Source organism: Chlorella variabilis (assembly GCF_000147415.1).
Source record: "Chlorella variabilis unplaced genomic scaffold CHLNCscaffold_10, whole genome shotgun sequence".
Classification (NCBI taxonomy): Eukaryota; Viridiplantae; Chlorophyta; class Trebouxiophyceae; order Chlorellales; family Chlorellaceae; genus Chlorella; species Chlorella variabilis.
Genome location: NW_005435078.1, coordinates 429,340 through 447,708, shown reverse-complemented (window position 1 = coordinate 447,708; position 18,369 = coordinate 429,340). Strand labels below are relative to the sequence as shown.

Below are 18,369 nucleotides of genomic sequence, written 5' to 3'. Positions count from 1 at the left end.
GCCTTTCCTCTTGCTGCCGCTCTCGTATTGCCTCCCCTGCCCCTTTCTCCTTGCCCGGCGCGGGAGCTCAGCCCGGCCGCATGCATTCCCACACCACACCCAGCATGCCGCTGCCCCGCGCCCCTTGCCCTACCAGCGCCTTTCCAGCCGGTTTTGCGCTGCGTGTTTCATTGCAAGGTGTCTCTCGAAATCGGTATGGATGCGACGGGGGGATCAGTTGGGTTGGGAGAGGAGAGAGCATCAGGTGGAATGGTGACAAAGAGCAGTGCAGGGGGACAGATGTACGGTTGATGCGATTGGTGTGAATGGCAGGGCCCATGCATTAGAGGGGCTGGCAGCGTGCCAGAGGGCCGTGCATTAGGGAGGGGCAGGGTGCCACAGATGCGGTGGTACGTGTGCAGTGAAGAAAAGGCACCCGGGTGATACAGATGCGGGCGGGGGGCAGTACAGCAGGAGCGGAAGCAAGACAGGGGGAGCAGGCGAATAAGGGACGCAAGAAGGCTGGCAGCTTGGGAAGCAGGAACGGCGCGGGCGCCGCGCTGCCCTGGAGGGGAGCGGCGAGCAACGCTGCAGCCGGCGAGCAGCGCGGCGGTGTGGTGCTCTGTCGGCACGCGCCTCACACCCGCAGCAGCTGGGTCTTGTTGCCGAAGCAGATTGCCACCCAGTCCGGCTGGGCGGGGCTCCACTGCAGCTGGTTGACCTCGGCGCCTGCGTTGTAGGCCAGGATCGGGTCCAGGCCGCCACCCGCCGCCGCGGCGCCCGGCGGGCCGCCCTCGGGCTGCTGCCCCAGCGTGCCCAGCAGGCCCAGGTCCCAGATCAGCGCCTGGCTGTCGTCGCCCGCGGAGCACAGGTGGGTGGCGCTGTGGGGGGCCCAGCAGATGGCGTTGACCCCCGCCTGGTGCCGCTGCAGCTCGGCCACGGGGAGCGTGGGGTACCGGATGTCCAGTACCGTCACCCGCGGCGAATCCATGGCTAACACTGCACGCAGGGAAGGAACGGCTTGTGTGTGCGTGGGTGTGAAAGTGGTGGCTGTGGTGGTTGTGGTGGTGTGCTTGAGTGCCTGTGTGCCTGGGCCTGAGCAGCCGCAAGGCAGCTCGGCTGGGGCACGATGGTACCGCGAGGCCCCGCGCCGGCCGCGCCGCACCTGCGATGTAGCGCGGGTCCTGCTTGTTCCAGGACAGGCGCAGCAGGGGGGTGTCGGGCTGGGGGGACTCATAAATGATGGTGGAGTGCTCCTTGTCCCTGTGGGCAAACAACAATAAGTGCATGCATGCGCAAGCGGGTGAGCGTGCGTGCGTGGGTTTCTGGCGGGGCCACGAGCGTGCGTGGGTTTGCGGCCTGGCGGCGGAGCTCGCAGAAGTGTGCACGGGCTGCGCCGGAGGGCAAGCGGCTGGGCAGGCGGGCACGCAGCCCGGCTGGCGGGTGAGCCGGCTGTTCCCACCTGAGGTCAAACACGCGCACCGAGCCGTCGGCGGAGACCGAGGCAAAGATCCCGACGCCGCCCCAGGCAATGTCGTACACCTGGCATAGATGTGTGTGGGGGAGGCGGGCAGGCGGGCGGGCGGCAGCGAGGTCTTTGAGGGGCGGGCAGGGGCAGGCAGGTGTGATGTTGATGCCCCACCACGCCCACACCCCTCCATGCAATCGGTGTGCACATATGCTCAAGCGCATGGCTGAACACAGGACCAGCACCGCCTAGAGAAGCCACCACCCCACCCACCCCCTTGTAGCTCGCAATCAACTGCGGCCTGACCACCACCCCATGCTCCACCCACAAGCAGGCACGCCACGCCCGTGGCCACACTACACCCCCCGCGCCGCACCCACCCACCTCCTTGTCGTGCGCGATGAGCTGCGTGTCCACCACCCCGCGCTCCACGTCCCACACCGTGCACGTCGTGTCGATCGAGGCGGTGCCCACGCGGCGAGGGTCCAGCTCGTTCCAGTCAAAGGACGTCAGCGGCGCCGCAAAGTCGCCGCCCTTGTTCTGCGGCGGGTGGCGGGCGGGAAGGGGAGCATGGGAGCATGGGAGCATGGGGGAGAGAGGGAGACGGCAGGGTGTGAGGTGGTGCGAGCGCCGCGTCGAGGGCTGGCGGCGAGGGTGCGCTCTGTACACTGGCCGGCACGTCGCTCCCCAGCAGCCCTGCCGGCACTCGCCGCACCGAGGCGCCCCTACCCCTGCTCCCACCCTCGCTGAGCACCCCCTGCAGCGCAGCCGCCCGCCCGCCCGCCCTCACATTGTTCAGCAGCTTCTCCAGGCGCACGCCCTGCTGCGCCCCGGGCTCATCCGACACACGCCACAGGCGCAGGAAGTCGCCGCTAGTGGCCAGCAGGTCGGGGCGGGTCCCGCTCTGGGGCAGGAGGCGGCGGCGGCAGGTGGTGGCGTTCAGAAGGCGGGGATCACAGAGCCAGCATACGGGGCAGCACGGTCAGGTCAGGGGCAGGGGCAGGACAGCACCCGCAGGCTGCTGCCTTGTCCCGGCAGGCAGCCCACAACCTGGCTCAGTCAGCCCGGCCTCGGCGCCTCACCTTATCCGGGATGAAGGCGACCTTGGTGGGCGGGTAGGGGTGCTGGAAGGTCAGCGCAGGGTTGTTGCGCACCACCCCGGCCGCCTCGTCCACTGCGGGTGGCGCGCATAGGCAGTGGTGGTGGCGGCAGGTGGGGCCTGGTCTGAGCAGCGTGCTACCACCCACATGCCCAAGACTGCGCCCCAGATGAAGATCCAGAGCCAGAGCCAGACAAGATCCCACCCCAGCGGCGGCGCCAGACCCGAGCAGCAGCCGCGTGCAATCACAGCAGCCGCGGCAGCACCGTGCCATCCGCAGTCCGTGCAGCGCAGCGCCTGCCTAAAAACAGACACTCACACTGGATGATCTCCACTTTGTTTGCATAGTCGTCGATGAAGCTGCCGACAGCCAGGCGGAAGGGCTTGTCGGGGCGGGACTGCAAGGGAGGCACGCAGCGGCGGGAGCGGCGAGAGTGGCGGTAAGCTGCCGGGCACACGGCTGCAGCGCAGCGGCCGACATGCTCTGAGACTTCGTGCTGCGCTGCCTGCGCTGCCTGTGCTGCACTCTGGGCTGGAAGAGCTGACGGCGGCCGCTGCCATTGGCTGGCTGCTCACCGAGAAGCCGCAGGCGTAGACGCTGGCCGAGCTGCTGTAGGTGTAGATCTCTGCCCGCCCCTCCCCCTGCTGCTGCTGGTCCTGCATGGGAGCCTGTAAGAGAGAATGCGAGGAGATAAGCGCACGACCCCCCACAAGGCGCTGCTGCTAAGCGGCCGGCGCTGCTGCTGCTGGGCGGCGGTCGGCGCCCGCACTCCCCCGCTCTGGCGCCCCGCGCCGGCATTCTGCGCCTTCCTCCGACGGTCCTCACCCGTGCAGGGGCTCAGGGGTTGGCTCTCTCCTGGATGGCAACCGGCCGAGTTCACACAAGGAGCTGCAGTCCCGGATTCCTGCCTATCAGCAGCAAAGCATGTTGCGCGCTCACAGCGATGGCGGCGAGGCAGGCCGCCATAAGCTCAGGCTGTACAGGCTCGGGTAGTACACCCGCCCGCCGCCGTTTTGCAATGGCAGCCCTCCAAAAAGTCTGGCTGCGCCCACTATCCATCGCCACAAACCACTGCTCCCTCAAACTGTTATTATCATGGCGGAAGATGACTTGACATGCCGCCTGCCAGCTGACAAAACGTCACGCCGGAAACCGGAGCGGGAGCAGGCCCACGTCCTGCCATCAGTTCGCCCCTGGAGTGCTGCGCAGCTTCCACCCACAGTTGGTAGTTATCATCTGAAGAGACAGGGTGCTCTTGGTGATCCGCTGTAAGCAGTCGGCAGGACAGTGCACAGCCCGGCGCACAGCAGGCGCGACGCGGCTGGGCACCCAAGGCATCACACCATCTAGCTTTATACTCTTTTCCGCTTCCTCGACACCGCCCCACGGCCTTCAACCAAGCCAGCGATAAGGTGTGTTGTGGTGCCGTGCAGGGTGGCGCTGGAAGGTGCAAGCGGCCAGTGCAGCGGCCATCGCCCTGCTCCATTGGCAGCCCGTGGTCAGATCCAACAATGGGGCGCGCCGCCGACACATCGCGCTGGCTGGCTGCCCCCTTTTGGTGTGCTGCAGAAGGATGCAGGCCGTGTGCGCTGTGGCGAAGCCCTTTGCGGCCAGCGGCGCCCGTGCGCCCCGCAGCAGCTCCAGCCGCGCGGCCGTGGTGCGCGCCGCGGTGGCGGGCGAGCCCGAGCAGCAGCCGCTCCTGGCACGGCGCAGCGTGGCGGGCCTGCTGGCCGCCGCGCCCGTGCTGCTGCCCGCCAGCCGCGCCCTGGCCCTCATCCCTGACGACGATGACGAGGAGCTGGTGCAGAAAGCGCGGGCCAACCGCCAGGCCCGCTTGGCCAGCGAGCGGCAGGCGGAGCAGGCCTTCTCGCGCTCCGCCCGCGGTCTGGGTGCGTGGCGCTGCCGGCAGCTGCCCAGCTTGCATGCCGCAAAGGGCTGCACCGCTGCTGCAGAGCCGCTCCCCTGTGTCGACACAGCTTCTCCGCGCCAGCATCACGCATCCTCAGCAGGGTCCCACCAATCAGCGCCCCCAACTGCCCTGCAACCTCACGTGTGCCGCTCCATCCTCCCTCCTCTCCTGCAGACCGCGTGCTGGAGCAGGAGCTGATCCCGGTGCAGAAGGCGATCAACAGCCTGGCCATCAGCGGCGCCGCGCTGGAGGCTGGCGACGTCAAGGCCGCCGCCTCCGCCCTCAGGTGCGCATGCGCACCACGCGGGAGCGGCCCGGCAGGCCGATAGTGGGGCGGCGCATGCCAGCCTGAACAGCCCTGTGCCATGCACCTCCTGGCTTGGCTTCTTCCGCTGCCTACATGCACACCGTCAACACCGCCCACACACCACCGCAAGCACGCACACACTCTCTCACACAGGAGGTTGCCCGCCCGCCTCCCTTGCAGCGGCTCCTGGGTGCGCGACTTCCAGTCGGCTACCGAGAAGCTGTCCTACACAGACGCAGCCAAGAGCTCGGGTGCGCCCCGCATAAACCGCGCCACGTGCCTGCGTAATCAAGCGGTTGTTGGTCCCGGCACCATGTTGGCCCTGTGGATGCCCGGCTCAGGTAGCTGGGCCGCTTTGCTAGTTGGTTCCATGCCTTCCCCTTTTCTGCTGTACACTACCTTGCAGCCGCCTCCGTCCTGTCCAGCCTGTCTGCGCTGGAGGGGGCGGCGGCCAGCGGCTCTGCCTCCGACGCCAAGCGCGGCTTTGTGGCCACCGTCGGCTCCTTCAAGGCCTGGGTCTCGGCTGCCAACATCGCCAGCGACCTCAGGGGCCTGTGAGCCCGATGGCAAGGGCCTGCCAGGCGGCTGCAAGCACAATGCGTTGGCAGCTGCGGCCAGCCACTCGGCAATGGCGCTGCTAGATTCACCGCCACACTGCCCCCACCCTGCGAGAGGAGAAAATTTGTCAACTTGGAATGCGCACTAAGACCAACATTCACTTAAATTGTGCCGCCGCTGCGCGGCTTTTTTTTTCGCTGCTGCGCATTTGCAACTGATTGAGTGCTACGCACGGGGCTGCTGAATCGCGAGTGGTATGACGCGGCTGGGTGTGAGAGACAAGAAAGCGTGCTGACAGACAAAGCAGTAAGCGACATGAAAAGGAGGCAAGTAGGCTGGTGATGATTCACTAGAGCGAGAGTACTGATTCAAGTTCCAATCAAAAGGGGCACGCGCATGAGGGATGCACGGTTCTCGGCCCTTCTGATTCAAAAATGTGCTTGAGTTGCAGTTCATGCACAATGAAGGCTTGAGCCGCATCATGTTCGTTTCATCATCTCTACGCCGGCAGCATCTTGAAGCCAGCCATCAGGCCGCGGCACAAGGGGCACAGCGGCAGCACCGCCGTGGTGCCCAGGGGCCCGCCGCAGCCGTCCTCTGCCTGGGTCAGATGCTGGGCGCAGTCCAGGCACAGGCCGTGGCCGCAGGGAGAGATGGCCACCTCAAGGCGCGAGTCGAGGCAGACGGGGCAGCCTGCAGGGAGGGAGGAGACAGGAGCCAACAGACGGTGGTTGCCGGGTGGCTACGGGGATGTGCTGCCAACTTGTCAAGGGCTGGCACAGCCGGGCCGCAGCTGTGCGCTTAGCGCAGGCAAACGCGCCCCTCACCTGCCACAGAGGTGACTGATGTGGCTGTGCGGGCGCACTGAATGATGGGGCTGGCCGTGGCAACCCCGTCAGCGACGCTGAGCAGGCCCACGGCAGCAGGCGAGGCGGTGGCGCTGCTGCACAGCAGCTCCTGCCCCGCTGGCGCCGAGCCGGGCGAGAAGGCTGGGTCGAGCGCATTCCGGCCACGCCAGCTGCCGGCCCTGGCTGCAGGCGGAGCGGGCGGCTGGAAGCCGTGCAGGCTGCTGCCCATGCCGCTTTCGCTGGCATGCCGGGAGTGCGTGGCGGGGAGGCCGCTGCCAAAGCTGCCTTGGCGGCGGTGCGTGCTGGCACCGGGGCCGCCGCCGCCGGCAGAGCTCAGGCGGCCAACGCTGGGGCCGCTGCTCAGCCGCGCCACGACTGCCGCCTGCAGGGTCCGGCCTGCTGCCCCTGCTGCCGCCGCATAGGCAGCGTAGCTGCTGCCGCCGTGCCCCGAGCCCTCTCTCGACGGGGGCATGCCGCTGCGCCTGCTGCCGCCGCCCCGCCTGCCGCCGGCGTCTTCTGCCACGGCGGCGGCGCCATTGTTGCGAGCCTCCGCCACCGCGCCTGCCAGCTCAGCGAGGCGCTGGGTGAGCTGGCGCCGCAGGGCGGCAGCTGCCAGCAGCGCCAGGGAGGGCACCGCCGGCGTGGCCGTCGCGCGCTGCAGCAGCGCCGCCAGCGGCACCCGCGGGTTCAGCGCCCATGCTATCGAGCGGTAGCCCGCCGCCATCGCAATGTCGTATGGCCGGTGCCCTGTGGAGCGGCAGGCGGCGAAGGGCACGGTTGGAAGGGATGCAGTAGGGGAGTGTCAGAGACTGGGACCCGGGCACCCAAACTGCCCCTTGTTCCGCTGTTTGCTCACCACCGCCGTTGCGTCCAGTCCCAGCCGGCCCAACCCTGCTGCCGCGCACAACACACTCCGCCTCCAGCCCCCGCCCGGACCACACCCACCCCTGAAGTCCTGCAGCAGGCGGATGTCCAGCGGCGGCCCGCGCCCCTCGGCCAGCGCCTGCTGCTCCTGCTCCGCCGCCGCCTGCAGGATGGCGGCCACGATGCGGCCGCGCCCCGCCGCCGCAAAGTGCAGCGGCGTGGAGGCGGGGGTCCAGGGGTCTGTAGAGCCCAGGTTGTACGCCACGTTGCACCTTACTGCAGGCACGGCAGCAAAGGGGGCAGCGCAGGGGGCGGCAGGTCGAGGGGTAGGTTTTGAGGGTGGGCAGGGCGCAGGCAGGGCTGGCGTCCAGGCCGCAGGCCGCAGGCAGAAGGGCCTGCCAGCAGCGGGCGGGCAGCGGGACGCGCCTGTGAGGCAGGCACCCCACTTGAGCAGGACCTTGACGGCGGCCAGGTGGCCCTGGCTGGCGGCCAGGTGCAGCGGCGCCAGGCCGTAGCCGTCGCGGCCATCGATGTACCTGCCGCAAGAGGAGGAGGCGTGGGAGGCAGGGCATGTCGTGTAACACCAGCAGGACGGCATGCTGCTCAGGCTGATGCGTGGGGAGCGTCCAGCCCACGCACATGCTGCCTGCGCGGCGAGTGCCTGCACAGCGGAGCGAGCGTGCTCAGTGCGCCGCACCTGTGGTGGCCCTGGCTGTCTGCCATCATCGCCTCGCGCAGCGGCTGCTGATGCCCGTCGCCGGCCCTCACAACCGACTCATCCTCCAGGAGCGCCTCTATCGCCTCAGCCCAGCCATACATCGCTGAAGGGCGGCGCGGCAGGGCAGCAGCGAGGGGCGGGGGACGAGGATGCTGAGCCAGAGGAGGGGAGGTGCAAGGGGCACCGAGCCAGCCCCACATCCCTGCGGCGTCTGTGTTGCACAGCCCTCTGCGGCTGCGCAGGCTGCAAAGCTCCAAGCACAGATGCAAGCCCGGCGCCCGCGCACAGTGTTTCCGCCAACTCACCTGCATAGTGCAGGCAGCTGCGCTGGTTGAGGTCGTCGAAAAGCGTGGCATCGGCCCGAGCCTCCACCAGCAGCCGCACGCAGTCGGCGGCGCCGGCTTTGCAGGCAATCATCAGGCACGTCTGGCCGTGCACGTTCTTCTGGTTGACCTGCAGGAGGCACGGGGCATTGTGGGCAGATGGCAGGCGCAAAGGAGCCGCGCTGGCGCGCCAAGAACCAAACCGCCACAGCTGTGCGTTGTGCCGAGAAAGGATTCAGCAAAAGCCGCCTCCGCAGCGCCCACCGTCTTGCTGAACGACTTCTTGGCGGCCTTGGGCTGCCGGTGGCTGCCCGCCTGGCGCAGCGCGATGAGCAGCCGTTCGAGAAGGTCGGCATTCCGGGCGCCCGCCGCCACGTGCAGCGGGGTCAGCCCCTCCAGCGTGCAGTAGGCCGCCGCGCCAGGGCTGGATTCCAGAATCTGCGGGTGGGCAAGGGAGGCAAACGATCGGAGCCCAGCGGCATGGGAATTGGTCGAGAGGGCGCGCGGCCGCGGTGGCGGCGGGCGGTTGACTGGGGCGAGGGCGGCGAGGAAGGGTCCCAATTGGCCCAGCCAGCGTGGGCCGGCAAGGTCTTTTCAATCGCTGCGTGGCGTCTCAGTGCTGTTCTGCACCCCTCAGAGACGGGAGGGCAGGCGTGCGCTGCGGGCACTCGGCGGCACCCAACACAGCGCGGCCGCCCCGACCCGCAACTCACGTCTTCCGCTCTGCCGACATCGCCGCCGCGTGTGGCCTTGAGCAGGGCCGCCCCCTGAGACTTCCTGGGGGCCAACCTTGAGGCCGTGGCTCCCATGGCCAATCGGCTTCTAAGTGGCATGTACGGACGCCATGCGCGTGTCGGTGCAAAGAGATGGATCGATACGGGGGCGATGTCCTGGTACTAGCAAACCCCGCCCGCCACGTCAGCACTGGGCTGCGCAGTGTGATACTGCTGCTGCTGCTGCTGCGGCGGCGGCTGCTGCTGCTGAATTTCAATCACATTGTGAAAAGTGGTGCAATGGCATGGCAGGGCGTGAATCACGCGCAGAATGGGGAGGCGGCCTTGGTCGCATCGCAGCAGGCGGTTGCGTCCGGTGACGGGCGGGCGCCACAGCTGCAGGATTCGCCCGTCTGGTGTGCGCCTGGCACCAGCCCTCAGCAACCAATCATGACGTTGACGATGCCCGGGTTGCCTTCCTCTGAATCGAACTTGTAGCCGGCATCGCTGAGATAGCGCACCACCGCGGGCAGCACGCGCGGCACGTTGCCAACGCTGCATGCGCAGGGCACAGGGCAGGGCCAGGGCCAGTGTTAGCGTGGGTGCACTGGGGAGAGGTAAGGAGGCATGCCAACCACCTGCTGCCGGTTCCCATCGCCTGTAGCACGCGGCAGCGGCGGCTGTGCGTGCCGCGCAGCTAGCCCCCAGCAGCTCACCTGTGCCGCCCCAGGCCTGTGATGACCTGCAGCCTCACGCCGCCTGGGTGGCCCAGCCCGCCCAGCGTCAGCAGATACCTGCCAGGAGGGCCGGGGCAGGAGGCGAGACGGTCAATGAGCGGCAGGGTATGGTGGCGTGGCGCGTCGCCATCTCCACCCGCAGGGTTGGCAGGCAAAGCTCGCTCCAAGGCCCACCGCCTCCATCTACTACCCCTGTGACCAGCACCACCACCACCACCGCCACCACCACCATCACGGCCGGTAGGCAGCAAGCAGCCCGCCCCACCTCTCCAGCGATTGCAGCGCCTCGTCCACGTGCTGGCCATGCAGGTCCAGAGTGAAGCTGTTCATGACGGCGGCGTTGGTGGACCTGCAGGGCAGGGAGGCAGGCAAGGATGGAGGCAGGGAGGGAGGCAGGCAGGGAGGGAGGCAGGCAGGCAGGCAGGCAGGCAGGGGAGAAGGAAGGGAGAGGGAGGTGAAGGAGGGGCAGGGGAGAAGGAAGGGAGAGGGAGGTGAAGGAGGGGCAGGGGAGAGGGAAGGGAGAGGGAGGTGAAGGAGGGGCAGGGGACGCAGGATCCGCCCGCTTGCGGGTATGCAGCGGGGGGCGGTGGGGCACCAGGAGTTGGGGGTGAGTTGTTGGGGGGCTTGCTGCGCAAGTGCAGGTGCCAGAAAAGCTTGGGAAAGGCAGCAGGGGAGTGGCGGGCAGCAGGGGCCTCGCCTGAAGGCAGACACGTTGGCGCGGCGGCGCGCTGAGCTGGCGGCGTCAGCGTGGGCCCGCGCCGTCGCCTGCATCTCTTTGCCCAGCGCTGCCTGGCCCGTGGCAAACGCCTCCTGGGCGGCCTGCAGGCGGTGGGTGAGGCGGCGGCGGGGGGCGGGTGGGGTGGGGGTGGGGGTATGGCGCAGGAGGGCGCATGCCATCACCTCAGCAGGCAGCGGCTCGCCGTGAGGCTCAGCCGGCCTTGGTCTGGCGAGGCCTCTGGCAGCAAAAGAGAGGATTGGAGGCGGAGCTTGCACATTCCCGCGGCCCCGCGGCAAGGCGGCAGCAGCAGCGGCAGCAGCAGCAGCGCGGCTGGGCGTGCCTGCGTGTAGATGCGCTTGGCGGTGAGGTGCAGGTTCATTGCCTGCCGCTCAGTCGCAGACATGGGATCGTCGCCAGCGTTGCGCTTCACCTTGGCACCCCTGCCTCCTCGCCCGCCGCCTCCCTGCTGCTGCTGCTGCCAGCCGCGCCCGGCGGCGGGGGCGCCCGCGCGCTGCTTTCCTCCAGCGGCGGCCGCAGCGCCTGGGTGGTACATGTCGTAGCCGGAGTCTGCAAAGCTGGCGGGGCTGCTGCTGCTGCTGCTGCTGGGTGGCACAAAGTCGTAGGCCCCATCAGCGGGCCCGCCCTCAGGCAGCACGTGCTGCAAGTAGGCGCCCAGCGTGGGCTGCCGCGGCCCCGCCCCTGCCTGCTGCGCGGCTGCCGCTGCGGCCAGGCCCTGCTGCTGCTGGTCTAGCACCCCCAAGAACTGGGCGGCGGCCTGCAGGCTGCCGCCGTGCATGCGCAGCGCCGTCTCCACCACCAACTCGTGCAGCGCCGGGAACTGCAGCTGCAGCAGCTGCAGCAGCTGCGGGTCCACCACGGCGGCGGCTGCCACCTCCCCATCCAGTTGCTGCTGCGGCTCCCCCAGGCTTGCGATGCTGCTGCTGCTGGTCTCGTACCCGGGGCCCAGCTCTGACACCACCGCCGCCGCCGCCGTGGCTGCTGGCGTTTTGGCCGCATCGCGCTCTGGCGGCAGCAGGAAGGCCAGGCTGCTGACCATGTCCAGCGGGGCATCGCCGGCAGCCGCCTCGGCTGCCTCCTCCTCCACTGTCTTGCCCAGCACAGTGACGGCAGCAGCTGGCTCCGCCCAGAAGCCCTCACTGGAACCAGCGCCGGCGCCGTACCCTTGCTGCTCCTGCTTCCGGGGTGCAGGGGGCTGCTGCTGCGGCTGCTGCGGCCGGCGCACGGCAAGCGGGCGCGGCGGGCCCCTGATGCTGATGCCACTGCTGCTGCTGCCGGCCGCTGGACCCGCGTCTTCCCTTGCAGGAGCCGCCATTTCGGCTGCCACGGCGGCCGGCAGCTTGAGCAGGCCGCGCCGCGGCTGCGGCTGGGCTGCCGCCGGGCCGGCGCTGCTGCTGCTGCTGGCGGGGCCGCTTGGTGGGGCTGCCGGCTGCTCGGCTAGGTGAAGCTGATCCATCAGCGAATCCAGATCCCAGGCTGCTGCCTTGCTGCTGGTGGTGGCAGTGGCAGGTGGCGGGGATGCTGCAGGGACGGCTGGCTCAGTGGCCGGCTCTGCCGCCGCAGCCGGTTCCGCAGTCCCTCGCGGGGCTGCCGGCGCCGCGGCTCCGCGCTTCAGGATGCGAGCAGGTCCTCCAGTGCGCGGCGCTGCTGGCGTGGGCGCCGCAGCCGCCAGCCTGGATTGCAGCTCGTCTGCCGCATACACGCGGCTGCCGTCTGACAGCTGAACGCCCACCACGCCTGCAGGCCAGGCAATTCCGCCACGCCAGCATCATGCAAGGACGTGCCAGCAGCGAGGGAAGCATTGAGGGCCGCTGCCAGGCTGTAGCGCCGCCCTGCCAACGGCTACACCGATCGACCGCGCCAGCAGCCGGCAACCCACCCTGCAGCAGCTTGAGGCGAGCCACAGGCGCCAGCATGCCAGGCTGCTCCAGCGCCGCCGCCGTCACGTCGCCCGCCTCCTTGCCCGGCACCTCCTCCCCGACTGCAGGCGGCAGAGGGCAGCACAGCACGGCACCACGTGAATAAAGTGAAGGCATCACAGCCATATGCATCAGTAGGAGTAGGGTGGGGACAGTGGCGGCAGTAGGAACCTCCACACTTAGCTCCAGCCGCGCAGCCCAGGGAGCAGGAGAGCGGCTGCGGCGCCGCCCTACCCGACACGGTGACGTGCGGCGGCGTCCCGGAGAGGAAGGGCAGCCAGGAGGGGTGCTCCACGGCCACTGCCTGCGCCCGGTAGTCTGCCGCCGCGCCCGCCACAAATAGCGCTGCCTCGCGGCCCAGCGGCAGCGCCAGGCACTCGTCCAAGGAAGGCTGGTAGGCGACCGTCATGTGGTCTGCAGTCACGACCTCGTGCAGCGGCGGCACGTGCTGCAGCAGCTGCTGGCGGCTCTTGTCGGTCAGGAAGACGGCGGCATAGTGCGGGCGCAGCGGCTGCCGCTCCCCCTGCGCCGCCTCGCGCTGGCGGCGCTGCGCAGCGGCGGGCAGGGCGCCTGCGGGGGCGCTGCCGCTGCCGCTGCTCGTGCTGCCGGTGGTACTGGCTGCCACGGTGCTGCGTTGCAGGATGCCGCCTGGAGGCCTGACGTTGGCAGCGGCGGCGGTGCTGCTGCTGCTGGGGGCGTCGCCACTGGCGCCGCCGACCAGCCGGCGAATGGCGGATGTGGCGGGCGACTGCTGGCCCACGCCTGGCTGGCTGCCGCCGCGGGCGCCACCTGCAGAGGGCTGCATGGCGGGCTGCTGGTAGGTGGCCAGACCCGATGTGGCGGGGCTCCTCTGGGCAGGCACGACTTGGTGAGGCACCAGGAGCGGCCGCCTGGCTGCACTACTGCTGGTGGCGGTGCTGTTGCCAAAGCTGCTGCTCCTGGTGGCCACCAGGGGCTCAACGGGGCAGAACTGGGATGCGGGCCACCACTTCCGGTGCTGCTGCGGGGCGCCCTGCTGCGCTGCGCTGCCTGGGTGGCAGGCTGCAGCGGAGACTGCCCGCGAGCACAGCTGGCGTGCCGCCTCGAGGCTGCCGCCCGCCTGCTGCAGTGCTGCCAGCACCTGGCTGGCCGAGAGCTCAGGAAACTCGTCCTCTAGCGTCAGTGAGATGGCCAGGTCCTGCGAGTGGCTCTGAGACAGGCCCTGGCTAGGCATGGACCGACAGCAGACAGGCACCTCCACCGCCGCCGCCGCGCCTGCCACTACCCGGCCCGGTGCGGTTGCTCTCTGCCGTGTTCAGGCGGCGCCGCTGCTGCGGGCTCACTGGCGCGATTATCCGGCGCTGGAGGGCGGCAGCGAAGGCGAACGCAAGGGGCACCTCGATCGGTCACAGGATGCACCTCTCAATGCAATGACGCTGCCCGTCAGAACAAATTGCACGTTGTTTGACTCCCGGGGGCTGGGAAAATGGGCAAAACCGGGCTGAAAGTACACCACTTGTACTTTGGTTGCAAGAAACCGGCCTGAATAGAGGGCTGCAGCCTCTGGGCGTTCATGGTTCCGAATTGGCGACATCTTGTGGCAAGTCCCAGGCGATCGCAGGGCTTGGCGACAGGCAGCAGCTGGCCTCAGGAGCTCTCTAGCCCGGGAGAAAGCCGCCTGCCAGCAGCAATGGCAGGCTAGCATTGTCTTGATCAGCCCCAAGCTGCATCGGTTCAGCTCAGCCGATACCAGCTGCTTTCCCCCGCCGCGCGGGCCGCCTTCCGCCATGGCTTCGGCGCCACGCACCCTCACCATCCTCCATTTCAATGGCAAGCGCTTGTCTGGGGCGTCCCTATACTGACCAAGCTGGCTTTGGATGTCTGAATGCTGCTGGTCCATCCGCTGCAGCTGGCTAAACCTGTGTCTTGCCCAGCACGTTGCCGCCTGGTTGCCTCACCTTTGGTCCGCCTCCGCTGCAGACTGCTATGATATAGAGGCCAGGCAGCGGGAGCCCGTCGGTGGCGCGGCCCGCATGGTGCGCGCCTGCCCGCCTGCCCGCCTGCCGCATGCATGCCCAGGAGAAGCAGTCCCTGCTGGTGTGGGTCCCTCCCGCACGCACCTCCTTTTGTCGTCACACACAATGGGCATCCTCCTGCAGGCCGCTAAGATCAGGACCTTTGGGCCCACCGCCCTGGTCCTCCACTCTGGCGACGTCTTCAACCCCAGCATGCTGTCAACCATCACGCAGGCACGAGCGGCTGCGGCATCATCATCATCATTGACAGCAGCAGCAGCAGCAGCAGCGGATAGCTCGCACCTCAGCAGCTCCCCAGTGCTGCCAGACCCCCACCCCGCTGCTTCCTCGCCGTCCGTTGCCGCGCGCCTGGCCCTGCAGGGCAAGCAGATGGTGGAGGTGCTCAACTGCTGCGCCATCCGGGCCTGCTGCGTGGGCAACCACGACCTCGACTACGGCGTGGAAAACTTCCAGCAGCGCGCCTCCGAGTGCTCCTTCCCCTGGCTGATGGCCAACGTGCTGGATGTACAGACGGGCGCCCCCCTGGGCGGCGCTGCCCCTAGTGTGCTGCTGGACTGGCAGGGCATCAAGGTTGGGCTGGTCGGTGAGTGGGTTGGGAGGTCGGGCATGCTGTGGTGTGTAATCGAGCGGGCCAGGAGGGTCGGCCTGTCCCAAGGGTTTCGTGCATCGGTTGGGTAGCAGTGTGCATGGGCTAGAGGCATGGCAATGCGAGTACGAGCACACTATCTGCACAGGCAGTGCAGCTGCCCACATCCGCACCGTCGGGCGGGGCCGCCGACTTGCGCGGTGTCATGTACCGCCGACGCGCTTGCGGTGCATGGCTCCTCGGGTGCAGGCCTGGTGGAGCAGGAGTGGCTGACCACGCTGGCCAGCGTGGATGCGGATGAGGTGACCTACCTCGATTTTGTGCAGGAGGGCGAGCGCCTGGCGGCGCAGCTGCGGGTGAGGCAGGGCGGGGGCTGGGCAAGGCTCGAGGGCCTGCCATCCCACCCCAGGATGCCAGCGTGGGCACACGAGTCCCCTGCTGGGAGCAAGGCTTGGGTTGTTCCGGCTCTGCTGACCTGGCCTGGCCGGCCACTTGCCCCTGCGTGCCCGTCCTGTCGCCCCGTGCAGGAGCAGGGCGCGGAGCTGGTGGTGGCTCTCACCCACATGCGGCTGCCCAACGACATGCGCCTGGCCAGGGAGGCCCCCGGCATCGATTTGGTGTTGGGAGGGCATGACCATGACTGCTTCCTGCTGCGGAGCGAGGTGGGTGAGGGACACAGGGTGTAGCAGCGCAGGGTGCCACACTGCGGTGTTGGGCACGGCCGGCTGGTGCCCGGCCGTCTCCCTCCCGTCACAGGTGCTCCCATCCCATCTGGAGCCTGCCAGAGCCTGCGCCTGCCTGAGTTGCTGCATGTTGCGCGGGGCCCTACTGCTGGCCTGCTCCCCTGCAGCCCCACGGCACAGTCGTTGTGAAGAGCGGCACTGGTGAGCGGCGGCCGTGCCCTGCCAAGCAGGATGCTGTGCCGTGACCGCCTGCTTCCGCCGCATGCCGGCCAGCCTGACAGCTGTCCCCTGCCACCCACCCCTCTGGCGTGCACAGACTTCCAAGATCTGACGGAAATCAAGGTCACGCTGACACCCGCTGGGGCAGACCCTCTTGACCCTTCGGCGCACGCCGTACCGCCGCCGTCGCCGGGAGCCCACCGCGCCTGCGTGCCCGGGCTGGTGGGCACCCCGGTGGGCTCGCCCAGGGATGGCGCAGCCAGCCCCCGCGGCGCCACCTCGCCACGGGCAGACGGCGCCGGCGCTGCCGTGCCGGTGGTGCCTGCGCCGGCCGTGGCGGTGTACGAGGCGGCCGCGGATGCCAGCCTGGCCACCTCGCTGCGCAGCTGCCGGCCGGTGGGGAACAGCCAGCCAGGCGGCGGGCCCACCATCGCGGTGCGCTGCCTGCGCCACACCATCACATCTGATGTGCCGGAGGATGCTGAGGTGGCGGCCATCGTGGAGGTGGGGCGCTGGCTGCTCAGCATGCATAGCGTGCGATGCACACGGCGAGTGCTGCGCAGCGTGCATAGCGTCCGGCCCCACCAAAGCTGCCTCGGACCTGGCTGCCACTGCCGGCCGGTGGCAGCTGGCGATGCGACGAGCAGGGCACCAGCAGGCTGCCACCAGGGCTGCCGCTGAGCATCCACCACGCCGGCTTGGCTTGCCTGCCTGCTGTGCAGCGCTACAAGCAGCAGATGGGGGAGCGAATGGGTGTGGTGGTGGGCACCACAGCCACCGACCTGGACGGCCGCTTTGCCACGTGCGCTTGCTGGCGCCGGCAGCCACTGCTCATTGGATTCGGTTTGATTCTTGCCAGCCTGCATGCATGCGGTTGAGCCTGAGCCATGCACATTGACCAAGCCTGCCTGGGGTTGCCGTGCCTGCCTCCTGCCTGCAGGGTCCGAACAGGGGAGAGCAATCTGGGCAACTTTGTGTGCGACGTGTGGCGGGAGGCCTGCCGCTGCGACGTGGCGCTCCTCAACGGCGGCACGCTGCGCTCAGGCAACACGCTGCCGTTGTATTGCCAGGACGGGGCATTGCCACCTGCCAGAGGGTGACCGCAGCGGCATGTCGTGGCATGTCGCTGCAACCCTGGCTGCCTGCCTTGACTGCTTCCTGGCGTCCATGGCCCGCCGTTCTCATGTCTCGTAGTTATGCCGTGCCCTGCAGACCGGATCCACCCAGCTGGGGAGCTGACCCACCGCGATCTGGTTAGCATCCTGCCCATGCTGGATGAGACTGTGGTGATCCAGGTCTCAGGTTGGCTGTTCCCCTGCCTCCCTTGCTGCCCACCCTCTCTTGCCCTCGTGCCCTGTTGCCTTCGGCGCACGCCTCAACGCCGCGCTGCCGCCGGTTCAGCCCGAGGAGTGCCGATGACAGCAATGCCCAATGCTTTCCTGCCTACCGCCGCTGCTGCGTGTGCAGGCGCCCAGCTGCTGGAGGCGCTAGAGAATGGAGTGTACGAGTGGCCCAAGCTGGAGGGGCGGTTTCCGCAGGTGGGGCCGCCAGCGGCGCAGGCAGGCAGCAGGCACGGCATGCGGAGGGGGGGCGCCTGTTGCAGCCATGCATGCTGGTTGGAGTCGCCCGCCGACCTGGGCTCTCACCCGCTCCTCCCCGCCACCTGTTGTGTGTAGGTGTCTGGCATCCGGTTTGTGTTTGACACGTCTCAGCCGCCGGGCCAGCGCATCGTGGCAGACAGTGTGATGGTGGGCGGCGAGCCGCTTGATCCAGGTGGGGACCGCTCGGCACGCCAGCACCGCTGGCTGTGCAGCGCCGGCGGGAGCCACCGTGCATGTGCCGGCTGCCGCCAGGGCGCTGCCATGCACTGCGCCTGTGCCGAGCCGCCACCTCTGTCTGCCGTTGCCACTGCAGTGAAGCTGTATAGCCTCGCCACGAAGCAGTACTTGGCTGAAGGCAAAGATGGTGGGTGGCTGCTGCAGCCAGATCAGCCAACCCCTGACCGGCCATCTCTGATCCCTGCCTTCTTTCCACCTTCCTTTCTGCCGGCCCGCTGGCCTGCTGCCGCGTCTGGCGAGGGCCCGCCGCGCTGACGCCGGCCTGCTGTGGTGGGATGCTGCTGCCGCAGGCTACGAAGCGCTGATGGGCTCCCAGCTGCTGTGCGACTGCGACTGCACGCCGCTGCTGCCCACCGTCGTCATGAACCACTTCATGGTGCTGCGGATGGCCAACCGCTACGTGAGCGCCTGCGCTCCTGGGCCATCCAGGCTGGGGTGCATGGGGCAAGCAGCTGGGCAGAGGCCATTGCCGGGGAGGGCCTTGATGTGGCAGCAAGCGCTGGCATCTGCTGCCCCTGCTTCCTCCTCCGTTTCCCAGCTCCCCAGCTGCCAGCCCTCGCTGCTGCCCCCTGCGCCCTGGCCGCAGATGGAGAACACGGGGCGGGTGCCCGCCTGGCGGCGAGCGGCCGACCGCCTGCTGAAGAGCAGCGAGCTGTACGCCACGCGCAGCCAGCAGCGGCTGGAGGAGGCGGGTGTGAGCCACATTGCGCGCAAGCACCCGGCCACGGGGCACTGGGAGGTTGCGCCGGTGCTGGATGGGCGGATACGGCGGCTGGGGAGCAGCGACCGCGGGAGCGACGCCAGTGGCTGTGCAGCAGTGTCATAAAAACTGTATCAGTTGCGCAGTGT

General features: G+C 68.7%; 5 protein-coding genes across 5 annotated transcripts; 2 read left to right on the top strand and 3 right to left on the bottom strand.

The window, feature by feature from the left end:
- Nucleotides 1–155: 155 nt before the first annotated feature.
- CHLNCDRAFT_56155 (hypothetical protein) lies at nucleotides 156–3,427 on the bottom strand. Its single transcript, XM_005847510.1, has 9 exons — nucleotides 3,373–3,427; nucleotides 3,123–3,215; nucleotides 2,866–2,944; nucleotides 2,530–2,621; nucleotides 2,238–2,351; nucleotides 1,832–1,987; nucleotides 1,442–1,521; nucleotides 1,145–1,242; nucleotides 156–978 (listed from the first exon to the last, which is right to left on the bottom strand). Exons 2-9 carry the CDS (start codon nucleotides 3,207–3,209, stop codon nucleotides 617–619), a joined length of 1,068 nt encoding a protein of 355 aa, XP_005847572.1. The 5' UTR covers nucleotides 3,210–3,215; nucleotides 3,373–3,427; the 3' UTR covers nucleotides 156–616.
- A 693-nt stretch (nucleotides 3,428–4,120) lies between these two features.
- Nucleotides 4,121–5,321, top strand: CHLNCDRAFT_133823 (expressed protein; the record flags this gene model as incomplete). The annotated part of the gene is made up of 4 exons (XM_005847680.1): nucleotides 4,121–4,436; nucleotides 4,631–4,742; nucleotides 4,944–5,014; nucleotides 5,170–5,321. 4 exons carry the CDS (start codon nucleotides 4,121–4,123, stop codon nucleotides 5,319–5,321), a joined length of 651 nt encoding a protein of 216 aa, XP_005847742.1.
- Nucleotides 5,322–5,820: 499 nt separating this feature from the next.
- Nucleotides 5,821–8,883, bottom strand: CHLNCDRAFT_133822 (hypothetical protein; the record flags this gene model as incomplete). The annotated part of the gene is made up of 8 exons (XM_005847509.1): nucleotides 5,821–6,014; nucleotides 6,149–6,916; nucleotides 7,115–7,309; nucleotides 7,475–7,569; nucleotides 7,731–7,854; nucleotides 8,057–8,204; nucleotides 8,339–8,512; nucleotides 8,788–8,883. The coding sequence occupies 8 exons, from the start codon at nucleotides 8,881–8,883 to the stop codon at nucleotides 5,821–5,823; spliced, it is 1,794 nt and encodes a 597-aa protein (XP_005847571.1).
- Nucleotides 8,884–9,224: 341 nt separating this feature from the next.
- On the bottom strand, nucleotides 9,225–13,392 carry CHLNCDRAFT_133821 (hypothetical protein; the record flags this gene model as incomplete). Its single annotated transcript, XM_005847508.1, has 7 exons — nucleotides 9,225–9,342; nucleotides 9,504–9,581; nucleotides 9,790–9,873; nucleotides 10,234–10,343; nucleotides 10,673–11,997; nucleotides 12,140–12,241; nucleotides 12,414–13,392. The coding sequence occupies 7 exons, from the start codon at nucleotides 13,390–13,392 to the stop codon at nucleotides 9,225–9,227; spliced, it is 2,796 nt and encodes a 931-aa protein (XP_005847570.1).
- Nucleotides 13,393–13,741: 349 nt separating this feature from the next.
- On the top strand, nucleotides 13,742–18,346 carry CHLNCDRAFT_57826 (hypothetical protein; the record flags this gene model as incomplete). The annotated part of the gene is made up of 15 exons (XM_005847679.1): nucleotides 13,742–13,988; nucleotides 14,139–14,194; nucleotides 14,318–14,407; nucleotides 14,555–14,777; nucleotides 15,030–15,136; nucleotides 15,308–15,442; nucleotides 15,631–15,664; nucleotides 15,780–16,186; nucleotides 16,405–16,443; nucleotides 16,623–16,692; nucleotides 16,895–16,984; nucleotides 17,150–17,220; nucleotides 17,359–17,455; nucleotides 17,811–17,920; nucleotides 18,107–18,346. The coding sequence occupies exons 1-15, from the start codon at nucleotides 13,946–13,948 to the stop codon at nucleotides 18,344–18,346; spliced, it is 1,812 nt and encodes a 603-aa protein (XP_005847741.1). The 5' UTR covers nucleotides 13,742–13,945.
- Between the last annotated feature and the right edge of the window lie 23 nt (nucleotides 18,347–18,369).

Coding starts and splice junctions, on each gene's coding strand:
- CHLNCDRAFT_56155 (XM_005847510.1), bottom strand. CDS start 3,209: ATGCAGGACCAGCAGCAGCAGGGGGAGGGGCGGGCAGAGATCTACACC. Junction 2,352..2,529: donor TCGCCTTCATCCCGGATAAG/GTGAGGCGCCGA, acceptor CTCCTGCCCCAG/AGCGGGACCCGCCCCGACCT. Junction 1,522..1,831: donor TCATCGCGCACGACAAGGAG/GTGGGTGGGTGC, acceptor CATCTATGCCAG/GTGTACGACATTGCCTGGGG.